Source organism: Indicator indicator, chromosome 6 (genome assembly GCF_027791375.1).
Source record: "Indicator indicator isolate 239-I01 chromosome 6, UM_Iind_1.1, whole genome shotgun sequence".
Lineage (NCBI taxonomy): Eukaryota > Metazoa > Chordata > Aves > Piciformes > Indicatoridae > Indicator > Indicator indicator.
The window spans coordinates 21,543,606-21,561,010 of record NC_072015.1 but is presented as its reverse complement, the minus strand read 5'-3'; the positions used below and the strand labels follow the sequence as shown (position 1 = coordinate 21,561,010).

Below are 17,405 nucleotides of genomic sequence, written 5' to 3'. Positions count from 1 at the left end.
CAGCTTGAGAGGCTGTATTGCATACATATTTTGTGGGTGTGTATCTTACCATGTGTGATAACTGGTATCTGGTGAGTGAGAGATGAGGCCGTAAGTCACGGTTAGTTACTGGAGAGGCTAGATAGAGGTCGTGTGGCTTGGCTACCAGAGGAAGCAGAGTCCAAGCTAGACTGGAGAGAGACCTGTTCATATGTGAGTGGAAGATCTAGGGGCAGCTTCTGAACAAACTGGGTTTCTATGGACAGCTGCTGCTGAGATAGTTAATGTGTGTGCATACATATTTTGTGCTAAATTGCTTTCATCGTTTTCAGCCAGAAAGCGGAGCAGGATCGAGAGGTTGGTGCAGATTGTGTTTGCCTGAGTGCTGTGTTTTTGGTCAGTGTTTGATTTCTGTGGTTGGCTATGGATTTATGTATATATGCATTGTATACATGTGTGCCTGTATACCTCACAACGAAAGGGATGTGGGGATGTGGTGCTGCAGCAGCTTTGCCTCTGTCAGGCTGCCAGATTCAGCAACTTCCAACATACATCAGAGCTATGCATTTTCAAATATCTTTCTGTATATTTTGGGGGTTTGTGTAGGAAGTGGTTTTATTGGCAGTCTTGATGAAGATTTAGCTTCAATGTCATTTCAAATGCATGATTTAGATGTTTTGCACTCTCTTTGGTTCACTCTTAACATAAACAGGCCACAGGATAATTTTCTTCCTAAATAAATCAGTATAATCATGTGTGCTATGTAAATAAAATCATATATTTCTCCTTGAAAATTGCACACAATTGTTTCTTTTACATCTACAGAAATCTCCAGAGAAGGCATTCTGCTCTTTAGCACTACTTAAGATGACATATGCTCATATAATGTGGAGGCAGTTCCTTCTCTGGGCATCTCTCTGTATTCATATGTGGGATATACTGAACCCTGAATAAAAAAACCTTGGTCATCATGAGAAACATTAAACATTCATGTCTCCTTCTCGGAGTTGCAGGCGTAGGTATTACTACATGAAAAGGTCATTTATTTTGCACTAGCTGATCAGAGTCAAGAGTTCCAGGCAACCACAATGTACCAGAGTTAAAAAAGAGTGTGAAAATACTACTCCCTAATTACTGGACTGATGTGATACCTGCAAGTGAAGAACTGCTGCAGGCAGTCCTCATGGTGCTGCAGAGAAAAGGGTTTGTGTATGCTGAGGGAAAGGATTTTCTTATGCAAACTGCCAGACAATGCTGTCCCCCCAGAGGCACTGGACTTCCATTCAGGTGGTGGTGTACGTATTTTTTTCTCTTCACTGGCACTGGGAGAAATGATAAAGAGCAGAGATGAGCCCAGAGTTTAAGAGGCAAGACAGAAAGGTTGTTAAAATTTTCTCTGAAAAAGGATCTATATCTGACACAGTTCTTCCTATTCTTATTCAAAACTGGTGTTACCTGTCAATTTGTGGAAGCAGTAGTAGGAATATAGTGGTGACCAGATTCTTACTAAAGCTAGGTGCAATTTGAATGATTTGACATGAGACGTAATAGGGTATCTTGGAGAACTGAGGAGCTGAGATGTAGAACTAGAGTTGGAAAATGCATGGTTGTTTGCCTTTGTATGTAACTGCTTCAGGGTGATGGTCTTCTGTATCTGCAATGATCTTTTGCAGTCAAAGTGCTTGCAGTTAAATTGGCCTTTCTTGCACTATGGAAAGCAAAAGAAATCTTCTTAAAAAGTGTGAGTGTTGACCTTCATGTTGATAGCTATGAAAGTGGCAGTCTTTGGTTCATGTTGACTATAAACTAGCAAAAATCAGGAGTCTACTATTTTACTGTAACCTTGTGGATTCAGTTTTCCTTGTAAATTGCTGAAGGTTTTCTCCCATGATTGATTGCTTCTTTCTCCTAAGCTCACATTCTGGTTTGTAATCTGTTTTTGCTTATTTCTCATTTCTTGTTTCTTACAAACCTATTTCTTTTCCTGATCTAGCTGGGCCTTTAAAAAATTGTAATTTATGGATTTTTAAAAAAACCCTTCAGAATACTTCATCTTGTGACAAAGTTTAGCAGCTCAACTGCATTTTAAGAAGACTCATATTTCCTTGTTTCAAACTGTTTGAGTCTCTCAAATTCTTAGGCTGGAAAAGCCTGAACAGTTGATTTCAGTTCACCCTGCCCAGGCCATTTATAATTTTCTAAATGTCTGTCACACCTTCCCTATCGTCTCTTTCCCAGGCTGAAGAACTGGAAATTATTTATCTTTCCTTATTTAGAAGCTATTCTGTACCTTTGATCTTTCTTGTTGCCTTTCTCTGATCTGAAAAGAGTTTTCCTTTATACAATATGAAAGCACAGTCAGAAAATCTATTAATGCTTCATAGCATGCTTCTTTGGTAAGGAGTACAGCATCATAAATTCTCATGACCCTGAATAAAGAGAAAAAAAAGATGAGCCTGATCCTCAAGGCAAGCACAAATTAGCTGAAATATTGCTAGTGAAGGAAATGAAAAACATCTGTGACCTGACCCATGCAATTTTGTGGTGAGGACTTAGAATATTTTGCTTATCAAAATGCACACGATTCTCTTGTTTGTGAAGGAGGTTGCAAAGAATTGTTTTGTTAGAGTGAAGTAAGAGAACTAAGTAAGTTCACTTTTCATGTCAGAAGTTAAAATGTTGAGGTCTGCTTATACTAAAAATAATTCTAAAAGGAAAAAAGAGTGACTGTGATTATACTACATTACATTATGAGCAGTTAGCATTGTTTTTGCTGCTGCTTCTTTTTTTTTTCTTCTTTCTCATCTTTCTTTTTTTCCTGGTTAGGAAGCTGATTCTTTAAATAAAAAAAAATACTTCTATAGCGATATTACTTGGGATGTGGGAAATGTAAATCCATACTTAGTTGCAAGCAAAGAATCCTTCCTAGACTAGGAGGAATAATTTGTTATACCTCATTTCTCTAAGATAACTGTAAAAAAATGGATCCACCATATAAAATGGCCATGAATTAAAAAAAAAAAGAAAAATTGCAGTGCATCTGAATGCGAATGCCGTTACTATCTCATTAACTGAATGCCAGAAGAAGGCAATGATAATTGTGTAGCTGCTGCTAAGAGAATTTTCAGAATGCATTATGGATGTTGTGCCTCATCCTGACAAGTTTAGTTCACAAGAGATCAGTAAGCAGCATTTCACTGTTACATTTCAGCATAATTAGAGTCTTCCCTTAACAAACATCCGTGACATGGATCAAAATACAACTGCAGCATGTATTGATTGAGCTTCAGAAATATTTCTTTGAACTTAGGCTTTCAGGTCTGTTCATATTATGGATACCAGATAGTTCACAATATTTTTCAGGTAAAATTCATGATATGCTCTGTATCTTAGTAGTGATGAAATGTTTCTTACTATATAGAGTTTTGTCAGTATTAGCCATATGTATGCCTGTATATATATATATATATATATATGCAATGTTACGTATAAAAATATATATAATGCAGATAAATATAGATTTTTTTCCCCTCTTCCTACACTTGTCATTTTAGTAAGAAATCAAAAGCTCTGGACTACACTGTTGTTTCAGCTGTAGTTAGTGAGGTTTTTTGGTTTGGTTTGTGTGTGAGTACTTTCCATTTTAGTCAGTGAGTCCAGCTGAACTTAAGCATGTCTCAATATCACAGGAGCTTTTTAGAAAGCTCAGCCCAAATATAGAAGTCTTTTTTCTGCACACTATTCATCAACTTCATTCACCTTGCTACGAGGTGGGCAATGGACCATCAGATTTGATTACTCATGGCTTAAAACATAGATCACATTGTGAATGCAGTTTTGCCTCTAAGCGAGTATCTGGTAGGCTTAGCTGAGTAATGTGAATAAATCCTACATAGACTGAGAGCATTGATGTGCAACTTTCTTTTACTACCATTTGTAGTGTTTCAGAATGGGGGAGATAGCAGAGGTAAGGGACAGTACTAAACTCTAGTGTACATGAAACAATTTGTCTCTAAAGATCCCGATATTATTAATAGTTATTAAGTCTCTTGCACTCTTACATTTATATAAGTAAGCTTTAGGAATTATGACAGCAAATAGTGTTTCATTAGAGATTAATACTCTATTGTGGCAGCCACATTTGCCTGTTCTGTTGTTTTGGGTGGGTTTGTTTTTCCCTTTCCTTCCAGTGATGTAGAGAATCGAATGACATTCAACAGAAATTAAGTCTCTTCAATGTTTTGAGAAGTATGGAGATAAAAAACACAAGTGCAAAGCTGTATTCAGTTACATAACTATTTTAAACCTTTGTGTTTTCTGAAGAAAGAGCAGTGATATCATTTCGTCAGTGCCAAGGTGCTGTGGTACATTGCTTTGGGATTCAGAATACTTGACCTGTATCTGGCTTTGTCTCTTGAAGTCCCGTTGATTTGTTTGAAGCCCTTTGAAGTATCATCTTTCTGCCTCCACTTCTTCCATCTTGTTATTGGTTAAATGCTGATTTCAGTATGTACTGTAATATGTTTCGACCTCAAACATGCTTTTGTGATATTGTTTCTTGTCTCCTCCTGCACCATGGGGAATTCTAGTACTTTTCACCTGTAACAGGAGGTGCGTAGTATCATCAGCATGAGCCTGGAAATTATTATAACCTTTACTTTTCCAGGGTCAGAAAATGCTTTAGGATGCTGATCAGGCAGAAGTAAAGGCTCATGCATACAGAACAAAGCCAGAAGGCTTTGCACTGCACTTTAGCAGTGGCTCCCTCACGCTGAGTCTTGGCCCACAGTATTTCCTGTGGATCACTGTCTGTCTTTGTTTTCAAACTTAAGGTTTAAAATACTGTAAATCCATTTGCATAAACTAGCTCTGACCATCTTACTGTATAACTTAGCTCGATCACCATAACAAATGAGAATAGTCAGTAGCCCTTTCGCTGTGACTCTGTGTCCTGTGTTAACACAGCCTGCTCTCACAAGCAAGCCCCCCTCTCCACACACAGATGGGAGGGAAAATAACACCAAAAATCCCCTCTGGGTTGAGATAAAGAGTTTACTGAGATGGTACACTATACAGCTACCTTAGCAAAAGCAAAATCAGCAGCAGCAGCAGCCAGCAATAAAACAATTCCCCCCACCCAAACACAGAGTAGGCAGCATAGAAGAAAAAGCTGGCACCCCAAACCCAGAAACCAGAAGCAGCCTCTCATGTTACAATCTGACCTTCTAGCCCCGTGATACTTTTCTCCAGACAGCGCTGTCATTTTGAAGCTATCATGATGACAGCATTGTAGTGAATATCATCAGCAGATTGAACTCAACTGGACGTGCCACACTGTGAAAACAAGGAGCTCCCACACAAAACACCCTGAGAAGTCCATCTTGTAGTCACTAAGCCAGAGCTGGACTGATAAGCAGACCAAGCAGTGGTGGGTCTTTGACAACCTGTGGGAGGCTGGGGCTTTTCTGCCATGTGAGCTGCATCTCAATGGCCTTAGTTTTGAGCAGAGAATTTTCTTTACTGACTTAGTCAAAGGCAAGCCTGGGCTCCAGATGGTTGAAACTGATTCACGAGATGAGTACAGACTTCTAGAGGGAGAAGTGATTGGTGGAAGTAAACAGGATGAGTTGAGTCAGAATAAAACAGTCCCCTGAGCTGCTTGCTGCCGGATGTGACTGAAGTGCAAATAGGCTATTTCAATGTAAATGTACTGCGACCAAATTTTCAAAGCTATTTGTGGGCCTAAAAGCTGCTTATGAATATTTTATAAAGTGCTTTGATTTCCAGTGTGATTTAGGTAGAGATTTCCTACTTGACTTGCAATAAACTGTAAAGTTTTAGGAGCTAGTACTTCTAGATTGGGGCACATGACCAGTGGGCCACAGTAAGGAGTGGTTCTTGTGGACTGAAGGCTGACAAAAGAAGAGATTATTTGGACTCTGAATAGAGATTTACATAGACATGATTGATAACCAGGGGAAAAAAGAGTAAGAAATAGGCAGCCACCTGCATATGTTGCTGAGATCAATATTATGTTCCTTGCCTGTCAGTTCTCATGAAGGTTTTTGCCTCCCCCCCATTCAGTAAGTGTTGCAGTAAGTGTTGATGCTGATTGCCTTTGATAGCCTTTGAAGCAGCACAAAAAGAAGAAAGGCAAAGTCTGTTTCTGCTCGACTGTCATGGAGCTTCTAAAGAGCCTTTCTCTATCCACTTTGACACTGTCATACGTGTACTTTAAAATCCAGATTGATTTGTTTCTCCTAACATAGAGGAAACTTGATTCTATCTTGTGAATAGTTTTTTCTGTCAGAATTAATGTTGGGAGATATTTTCTGTGGCGTAGGTCACGCTGACCTTAATTAACGATCAAATCACCAGATGTCAGGCAATGTCACACGCTATTGCAGTACTACTGCTGCAGTAGTTCTTCGAAAAACTAGCAAATGGCACAGCATAGGCACACTAGAAGATAGGCAGTTAACTTGTTTCCAAAACATCTTTATTCAAATGTGATTTGAATTTCTTCAGTTATGGAAACATGTCCCACGATAGAAGTTCTTAACTACCATAAACATAGCTAGATGGGAGACAAATCTGGAGTATTTAATTTGTTTGTTTACTTTTAACATCAATAACAGACGTCTTGTCTAAAATGCAGCACATTAAACTTAGTCATTTGCCACCTACTTTTTTTTTTGGCTCCCCCCTGCAGCTTCTGTATTACATGCTATTTTGTGAAGCTTGTATTTTCTTCCTTGCCTGGGGACCCACTTTGGCATGGGATCTGGGGAGACTGCCTAGGACTCACAGGAGGAGAGGGGAAGTCGCTGTGCTGTTACAGCAGAGGGAAGCTACGTTTCTATGTATTTTAAAAACAGTCCTTGTTAGGCACTTATCTTCTCTAGCTCCCTTACTCACCCAGCCAGCAGGGACAGCTATGTCCTGTCGTGTGGTGTAGAGCAAGATTGTTGATAACTCTGTAGTTTTCTAATTTTATCCTGCTTCTCCTGTGGTGGATGTAACATCATTATTTTTCTTTGAAAAATACCAGTGGAGAAATGAAGTTGTTTGCAGGTGGTAAGATACAATATTTTTGGTGTCTTGAATATTTTGAACCCTGGAAAGAGTAAAATATGAGCAATAAAGATATATCCAAATCTTCCAGAAAATGTAAAGATGGAAAATAATTTGTTTACTTTAAATATTACATCATCATAAACAGTTTTAAAATGCAATTCAGTTAAAATGACATTTGCCTTAGATACACAGTAGTTCAACTATGAAAAAGCTTATGGAGCTGTCTCCATTCACTGTGTGCCTGTTGTAGCTGCAATTTTTGCTGCTAGAAAAGGCCATTCTGCTAATTAGTGATGATCTGGCATGCTTTATCAACAATTTTAGAATCTATTTGCTCCACAGAAGTTAATCAGCCAAAGTGAAAACATTTAATCTCTGCAAGTGTTTTTCAAAGTGTTGCAAAATGCTTTTGCATGCATTTACACAGGTGAAATAGGAGTTCAAAGAGCATATATCTAAAAGTATGTAATTTGTAGTAGATACCATGCCGAGCCATGGCAGTGAACCAAACTAATCTCCCCTTCCTTGCATACTCAATCCTTTTTTCAGTAGCTAACAATTGGATTTCCATGGAGTCTGTAAGGCCATTTGATGTCCAGGTTATAAAAGTATTTAGGGAGGACGAGGCCATCACAGAGAAATAATTTCTGTATTATTTTTCAGTGGAGAAGAAACTGAAGACATTCCCACATTAAAATCCTTGAGAAAGATGGGGGAAGGAGGGCATGCATAGATTGGTCTGAAATAGACCTTGGTTTCTGAAGACTATAAAGTAAAAAATATGAAAATAAACTTTAAAAAAGGCTTCTAGAAAAGGTCAGGCAAACTGTAGGTCTGTGAACTCAGTGTTGGCAAGGGGCAAAAACTGAATCAGTAAGAAGGGATGATAGATAGATGCATTCTATTTTGAAATAAAATGAAATCTTTCCTTAAAAATGTCCTGAAGTTGTCTGAAGGCATCAACAAACAAATGGATGAGACTGGTCTAGTTGATAGCTCTACTCTGTTTCCAAAAGGCCTTTCAAAGAGTCCTTTTCCCCCCAAGTCTTTTCCATAAACTGCATAGCTGGGAAGGAAGATTCATGCATGGATAAATAGTTCTTCAAAAGACAAAGAGCAGAAGTGAATGCTAGGTTCTTATATTCTGACTTAAAGAATAGAGGAAGTGTGGAAGCATGGAAAATATCTCTTCCCTGGACAATACCTCACTTTGTTTAATCGTTGCTCTCATCTAGTTCAAGCATAACAGCCTATTCCTAGTAATACCATGTATTTTAGGTGTCTACAATGTATAACCACATGCTTCTGTATAGGGGTTGCCACTAATACTGTATGAATGTGAGGTACTAATTTTGAGGCTAATTTTGGAGGTGTTAGAATATATTCCCACAAACCATGTGATTAGAAAAAGAACTGGTTGAGGATATCCAACATGCTTCACACTAAGGCTTTTGAATAGAAAGCCTGATTTGACTAATGACATCTTGGCAGTTTTGAGATGTGAACTTTTGTAGAGAGATGGAATGAGTTGGTGGCAGCAGCATGAAAAGGTTTTAATACTTACTTAATTCTTTCCTGAATGTAAACTAAATTAAATGCTTTCTTTGTCCTAGCTTGCTGATTCTTGATAGCATTTGCCTGACAACAGAAGACTAAACTTTAAGGTTTCCTGAAAGTGAACATTCCTGTTAGATGCCTTCTGATTAAGAATTCACCCAAATACTGATTGGAGATCTCAATATAGTTGACAACGGTAACCAAGGTTTTAAAAAACTTAACGAACACATTAAAGAGTGTCATCATTAAAAACTTTCCTTAGTTATACACCACTACTGTTCTTCTTCTTTTTGTTCCATATCATTCTTTGTGAATTACATAGGCAAAGACCACTCTTTTCCTAGCACAAGCTGCCAGATTACTAAAACCTGGACTTGATGGAAGTGTGTCAGTCATTAGACAAGCATAACAAATAAACACATATGTGATTTTTGGTTCATTTTTCTGTTTGTCCTGCCTTCTCCTGGTAGCTTTTGAGCCTCTTTATTCCTGTAAAACTTGCCAGAAGAAAAGATACTTAGAGATATATATATAATATATGAAGAAATTCCATGAAGGCTGGTAAATAATAATATGTAATAAACTTCATGAGGCCTGGTAATATATTCCTGCCAAGGGAAAGTAAGGAGAAATCTACTGTTATTCATTTAACTTAGCAGCCAGTTGCTTGTCCTGTTATAGATTTTATTAAAAAAAAAAAAGGAAAAAAAAGTGAAGTAGATTAATTTGTTGGAAAATATCTCAGAAATCAGACATGGAGCTATTTGTGTAATATATCAAAGATTGATGTGTTACTCCATAGATTATTTTATTTTCAAGTAAACATTTCAAGTACATTTTATGGTATGAAATGGTGGTTTGAGTTTTTTCTATATCACAGTAGTACTCATGCCTATATCAGATCCAGGACCTAAGATGAGAGTATCAGTTTTTAGAGATTCAGCTTCCAAAATTCAGACGAAACCCAAAGTTACTGTTAGCTTTACCTGAATACATACTGGATTATGTTGGAATTTTTGGTTTTGTGTGTTTTTTTAGTTAATTGTATGTTCAAATGTTTGTGCAGTTTTAGTAGTAAAGAAGTAAAATTATTCCAGAGATGCATGTAAATACAAAAAAAGAGCTCTTGCAGGCAGGAAGGGAAGTGCAGTGACTGGCTGATTCCTTCTGAATGAAGAGAATGTGAGGTCCCCTCTGGCAAAGAATTATTTTTGATTCAATATATGAAGAGTCATTAATTAGAGTAAATGATATTGGTTATGTGTATTACACAGAGGTGATCCAAAGGGACTGTAATTCTTATTCTTGTTTCCGGTTTATTTTTTCTGGTTTTGATTCAAGAGCTTAACAGTTTATGGTTCATTGTCATCTACACTGGCATATAGACGAGCTCAGTTTATGGCCAGGGCTGAATAAAGTTCGGTCTGTAATAATGATAAAAAGGAGGTTGCATCAAATAACAGATACTGTAGAAAAGTAATATCCTGCTGTAATATTCACAGTGCTCTGAATGCAAAAGCTACAAAGAGAATTGCACATACAAATTAGAAGACAGCATCAAAACTTCCTGGCTTGTAAAAGACAAATTCCACCTCCACAATGGGTCTCTTGACCAAGTTTATTTTGGCACTGAAAATATGAAGCAGTTTTCTGATATTTGGAATTATGACTAATTCAAACTTGTAGGTTTTTTTAATTGATTCTGAGAAATTCTATTTTGAGAAATTCTAGGTTGTCAGGCTCTTATGATGTGCCTTCTTGTTTTGTAATTGTTTGGGGTTTTTTCTTGCAAAATTACAATTACTTAATTTTCTGAAAAACAGTTGAGATTGTCCTTGGTATAGACAAAGCATCTGAGGATACTGGAGCTCCTGTTTCTTCTCTTCATCTATATTGTTTTCTTATTTTGACCTTAATGAGTATTTAAGGATTTAAATACCTTCCAATGTATTAAATATAATATTGCCATTGTTAAGGAAATTTGTTTTTACTCTTAATTCCTGAGTAAGTCAGCAGTTGCCCATATTCTATCGCTCTTTCAACCTTTCATGTTCTGTACCCAAATGACTTTTAACTCATAAACTTTCACCATGAGCTCTGAAACAGAAACAGAAATTTCAAAGATTGCTACATTCCTTAAGAAAGATAGGAGCTTTTGTGATAGAGACTCCAACTTAGTGATCTCACTAAGAGAAATACAAGAAATGGCCAATCATTACACTGTGTAACATCAGATGGTGGACCAGGCACCTCTTGATCCCAATTTTAGGCCAGCTATAGCGATCTGTGGCATGCTTAAGGAGTTGGAAGTATTGTGTATGTAAGGAAATAAATGGGTAGAAGAATACAAATCCATAGGAATGAAGACTTAATTAATTTTACTACTCCACCAACTATTTGTTTTTGAAACAGTGGTTGCCAGATGGGTAAACAGTCATAGAGCCAAAGATATTTCTGTCAGTGAAACGTATTGAAATCTTAGAACTCCCAACTTTGGACCCCCATAGGTCTGAAAATGGGGCGTGCAGAGGGGCAGGAAGAGGAAGTCAATAACATATGACTGGCCAGAGCTCTGTGAGCAAGTGTTGCATGGGGAAGAGCTGGAGAACCTTCTAAACAGATGTACTTAAAGTACAGGTATTTGGCATAGTCCATGGTAATCATGTGAATGACTAATATACATGAAGGCTGAACATTTCCTTTCTAAATCCTGCTTTTCTGTTTCTACTCATTGTTTTTCTTTCTAGATATGAATCTCTTCTGAATCTAAAACAGTACAGGTTCCAAAGTAGTATAGTGTGTATATATATATATATGTTTTTTTTTTCCTAGCTAGTTACACCATAAACTGTCAGACAGGGGGAGACACAATCCATCTTTGCAGAGCTAAAGAATTTGCACTTCCTCAGTGATACAAAAATTCTTTTTTCTCTCATTAATTTCCATGCAGATGTTATAAATTGTAGCCTTTCTTGACTACCTCCCAGCTTCCATTTTTTCAGCTTTCTTATCCAGAAGAAAAGTGGAATCTAACTACTGAAAAAAGTATTAATTGTTTGTGTTGGGATTTTTTTTTGGTAAAAATTCTGCTTATGCAGGAATTGCAGGAATGATTTGTACAATATGTGAGAAGAAAGAAGTGTGACAAAGTAATTCATAAACTGGAGACTTTGGGGAAACTCTGAGTTTTATATTCAGTATTTGAACAGCACTTACTAAGATATTTATCAAATTACTTATGCTTCAATTCAGAATCAGCTGCCTCTATTATATTTCATTTTTTTATATAGCATAGTACTTTCTTGTATACAGATACCTTTGCAGGCAGGTTTTGTCATTTGAACTTCTGTATAGTACACTACAGTATTTGAGCAACTCAGTGAACTTCAGTATTCTCTTGAGAAATTAGTCATAGCTACTTTGTCTTCATTTACTTTTAAATGCAGTCTATTTTAATAGCTAAGCACTAGACATCAGATTATATTCACTGATACTGAAAAATACATGTGCATGAATGTAAAAATCCAATTTCATTGCCTGGAAGCACATGCAGTTTTCTGTAGGTCAAAGAGAGATGGAAGAGCAATCAGCCATAATGATGTTCCTTAAGTGATTTACAGGTACAAGCTGGTACTTGGAGTACCTAGAGATACTTCCCAGTGGTATCTTGGTGTTCCTTGCATTAATTTTTGACTCATATTGAGATCATCTTCTGTAGACATTGAATTTATTTGTTGATTAAGCAGAAACATCACCACGTTGTACATTTAATATATCTAAAGGGCTGCAGATGGCTCAGGAGGTGAACTTGCCTATGCACTGTACAGAGAGATTAAATCATCTGCTGTGTGACTCACTGTTTCCACATGGTGGAATGGGTGGGGATCTTACTAGAGTTTATGTATATAGTTGGTTGAGTTTTTACTCATGCAGGGTCTGTTTGTAAAGGAGATCAACTAAGTTCATGCAGTATTGTCTTTGAAGTCACCCTGGTGTTTTTCTGTTGGGTTATCATTAGTTACACCCTTTTCTACAGCTCAGGTTTGTTCTCCTTGTCAGAAGCCCTAACTATATTGTGTAGCCTATTCAGGTGTCCCTTAATTCCCGTAGAGAGGTTCTTGGCTACAGTTTTATCTGCACAATTGATCAGAGCTCTCTTAGCAAGATGCAGAGTTTCTTACCAGAAGTTCCACTAAATCTTTTCTTACTATCCAACAAACACCTGTGAAGGCTGGGAGGCAAGGCGGGGTGGAGTGGGAGCAGAAAAAATGAGTTAAAGAGCAGCAGAGGTCTAACCTGGAGAACCGACAAGGTAGACAACAGAAGACTGATTTGACTCAGGATGATCGGATCCAGAGGGTGGTGCTCGGTGGCTTGAAGTCCAAATGGAGAGCAGTGACAAGTGGTGTCCCTCAGGGGTCTGTACTGTTCAATATTCTTATCAGTGACATAATGGGATCAAGTGCACCATCAGCAAGTTTGCAGATGACACCAAGCTGTGTGGTGGTGTCGATACACCAGAGGGACAGGATGTCATCCAGAGGACAAGCTGGAAAGGTGGACCCAGGTGAACCTCGTGAGGTTCAACAATAACAAGTGCAGGATTCTGCACCTGGGCCAGAACAATCCTCGCTATCAATAAAGACTGGGGGATGAGGTGTTAGAAAGCAGCCCTGCAGTAAAGGACTTGGGGGTGCTGATGGATGAGAAGCTGGACATGAGCAGGCAATGTGCACTTGCAGCCCAGAAGGCCAATCACATCCTGAGCTGCATCAAAAGATGCGTTGCCAGCAGATCCAGAGAGGTGATTCTGCCCTGGTGATTTTGCTCTGGTGAGACCTCACCTGGAGTACTGTGTACAGGTCTGGAGCCTTCAATATAGGAAGGACATGGACCAAGGATGGAGCGGGTCCAGAGGAGAGCCATGAAAAGGAGATTGGAGCCTGAAAAGACAGGCTGAGTGAGCTGGGGTTGTTCAGCCTCGTGAACAGGAGGCTCCAGGGAGACCTAGTAGCAGCCTTCCAGTACCTAAAGGGGGTCTACATGAAGGGTAGAGAGACAATGTTTACAAAGGCCTGCAGTGGTAGGAAAAGGGGCAATGGCTTCAAAGTGGAGAAGAGCATGTTTAGATTGGATGTTAGGAACAAGTTTTTTACTATGAGGGTGGTGGAGTACTGGAACAAGTTGCTCAGGGAGGTGGTTGAGGCCCCTTCCCTGGAGATATTCAAGATGAGGCTTGATAGTGCTCTGGGCAACCTGATCTACTTGAGGATGTCCCTGCTGACTGTGGGGAGGTCAGACTAGCTGACCTTCAGAGGTCCCTTCTGGGCTAGACCATTCTATGATTCTGTGATTTCATTCCAAGGACTTCAGTACAGGTAAGGTTCACAGCATGGGGTCTTCTCAGACATAGCACCTTCTCAGGTGCCTGTACAGGAGGAACGTTTTGTACAATTGCATACAGATTAGAGTAATTGCTTAGAAAGCTCTATTAGTTTTTTTGAACTGCAGAAAACTTTGAACCTGTTCCTTCTGGGAGAAAGCCTATGAGATATTAGAGCAAACTTGTAATGGAACACATATGCAGCTTGTATGGTGAAATTGGACCACAGTTCAGAAAGAAAAAAAAAAACCAAACAAGATTTGTGAGAAGAGATAATCAGTGAGAAGTACATATGTTGTTTATTTTGTTTAGTAATGTTGTGTTGCCTACTGACAATAAAATGCATATTTCACTCAATAACTCTTCAGTGACAAATAATATTCTCTCAAGCCAGACTACATACAGCCAAAAAATCTGTTGATCTGAGTTCATCCATTTCTTGGAATTTTTTTTCTAAGTTAATACTGTTGAGATGCATTTCTGAACTAACTCTCTGATAGCCAAAAGAATTAACAATGTTTTGAACACAGTTTCTGTCTACATATTCACTTACACATTTATGTGTTATATCTGCAGTATGACAGTGGCTGAGATACCTGAGTTGTCTTTCAACAGCCTAATTCAGGTTCTGGAAGGCAGCACAGAGCCTATGTGGGCTGAATTACCCCATTGAGAATCTGAAAAGCCTGGTTAATTAAGCTTCCTTGCCTGTCAGTCACTTCTTTCCATCTATTTTCTTACTTCAGCTAGTTCAGTCGTGAAGCTGTAATATGTTTTTCTATGTTTGCAAAGATGATACTCATGATTTACTCCTCCATCTACCTATCACAGTGGGGTTTTTTTTGATTGGTTATATGTCTGAAGTTTTCATCTAAATCGTGCATAACTTCATGAAGTTGGACAATGTATTTAGTGAGGTTTTGTGCAGCTTTTCAGCAATGATCTCTTCATAGAGATTATGACAGCGCGTTGTTGATTTCAGTTCAATTCAATGTTCTTTTTGTTACTAAACCTTCCCACTGCATGTCTCAGAATTTTCTGTGCCCTAACAGTCTTTATTTTCAGACATTTGTTCTTGTTTCATAATTTCATTTCAAAACCAATGATTGCCAGTTGAAATGCCTTGCCCTGTTATCTACCACACAATATCTTTGTATCTGCTGAGGGTACTGTGATCTAGCTGACACCAAAGCAGAATCAGGTAGTTGTGATTTACAAAAAAATATTAAAGTATTTTGAGTTAAAAGCTTTCTCTGTACACCATCATCTCGATTTTATTGGTTGTTATGAAATTTCATTTAAACTCTTTCTTACCTTTCTACTTCGTAACAGTGAAGAAAGTGAAATACGTAGATTTTTCTTCTTGTTTTTACAGTTATATGTTTTGAGAAAATTTTAAGAGCTCAAATGTTGCTTTTAGGAACATTACATAGCCATGATAAGTCAGTGTCCCTGGCAGGTAGGATGGCTAGGGAAGGGCCACAGCCACTCCAGTGCAGTATTTGATGGGATGTAAAAGGGCTGCAAAACTCTCTGCTGGAAAATATCTCTGCTATGAGGTAGGCTGAGGGAGCTGGGATTGTTCAGCCTAGAGAACAGAAAACTCCAGGGGGACCTTATAGCTGCCTTCTAATACCTGGAGGGATCGTACAGGCAGGCTGAAGAAGGACTTTTCTTAAGGGTGTCTAGTGACAGGACAAGGTGAGTGGTTTTAAGCTGAAGGAGAGTAGGTTTAGACTGGATCTTTGGAAGAAGTTCTTCAGTATGAGGTTGGTGAGACTCTGGAATAGTTTTCCCAGGGAGATTGTGGATGTGTCCTCCCTGGGGCTGTTCAAGGCCAAGTTGGATGAGGCCTTGAGCAGCAAAGTGTACTTGAGAGGTGTCCCTGCCCCTGGCAGAGAGGTTGGAGTAGATAATGTCTAAGGTCCCTTCCAACCTAAGCCATTCTGTGGTTCTATGATACGATACTATGATCATAAAGCTTTAGGGAAAGAAAGGTTATATATCACATTGAAAGCTTCAATACTCGTAGCAAAGGTGTATAGTTCCTACTTTCAGCTTTGAGGATCCATGAGAGTTGAGATGTTGACATATCACGGAGGATAGGTGTTGCCCGTAATGATGTTTGAATTTGTGAGGAAGATAAAAGTATTTTAAAAATCTTTCTTTTTTTAAGTGGACATTTGTAGAAGGACCATTAAAACACCATGTTTGGTTGGTTGGTTGGCTTTGTTGGGTTTCTTGTTTGTTTTGTGGATTTTTTTTTTTTAATAAAATGTATTCCTCAAGGAAATATCTTTCTGTTAATGAGACAATTTTTCTCCGTTCTCTGAACCACTGGAACATATTGCAGGACTTTGTTTCTGATACATCTGACTCTTTCACTACTAGTAATTCACAAAAGATTGCATACACAGGTACACCAAAACAAACCAATGAATGATCACTGGGGAAATCTATCGTAAACCTCATGATTAGATTAACTGTGGAGACTTAATGAGACCAAGAGTACTATGACATCATATAGTACTTGTAATCCAGGCTGTACGATACACAAGGGCTTTACAGATAGAGACCTGCTCTGACCAGATTGCAGCTGTATCTCAACTTCAGTTCCCTTTTAATATGATCTTTTCTTTTATTGCATTTAGAATTGGTTTCATTACTCCGCAGTGTTTCTTCCACTAGAAGTGAGCCAGGATGGGCAAACGTGTCTCCTGTTTTCACAGCAATAAACTGGGAAAGGTTTAGCATCACCACACCGTATTCTGTTCTTTTCAAAGTTCAAGCACGGGAAAGATCTGTTGCCCTCCTCTCTTCACTCTCTGGGGTGTCCCAGACAGTTGCTAAACAGAATTGTATTCTTTAAGTGGACCTACTTCTCATGTTCATATGTGGTTGTGTACACTGAGTATCTGATGCTGTTTGTCCCTAAATCTTATAGGTTACGTTTTGCGTTGTAGGCAAATGCAGTTTTTTGGTAGCTGTGAAAAGTGTATTCTAGGAGAGATACTGAGCAGGCAAACATTTTTCATTATCATTCTTATTTAATCCTAAATTAAAATGGTAATTGCTTGAGATTTTGCCACTAATTGTGAAGGCTATTAGAAAGGTGAACCTTTGCTAGAAATCACGCAAAAGCAAAATGCATAACTGCAGCAATCTTTCTTTTCTGTTAGTTTATTTATATAAATTCTCTGGTGCTTATATTTTTTTTCTCTCTTTTTTTTTTTAACCCCTTAGATATTGGCTAACGTAATCATTTTTATCTGCGGGAACTTGGCAGGAGCATACCACAAACATCTCATGGAACTTGCGCTGCAACAGACATACCAGGACACGTGCAACTGCATCAAATCCCGTATCAAGTTAGAATTTGAGAAGAGGCAACAGGTAAAGTCACACCCAC

General features: G+C 38.3%; 1 protein-coding gene across 1 annotated transcript in view; it reads left to right on the top strand.

The window, feature by feature from the left end:
• Nucleotides 1-17,405, top strand: part of ADCY2 (adenylate cyclase 2) — a 199,208-nt gene that overhangs the window by 77,481 nt on the left and 104,322 nt on the right. The window contains exon 4 of the mRNA XM_054381597.1: nt 17,240-17,389. Within this exon, the coding sequence (XP_054237572.1) occupies nt 17,240-17,389 (150 nt within the window). The remainder of the gene's footprint in view (nt 1-17,239; nt 17,390-17,405) is intronic.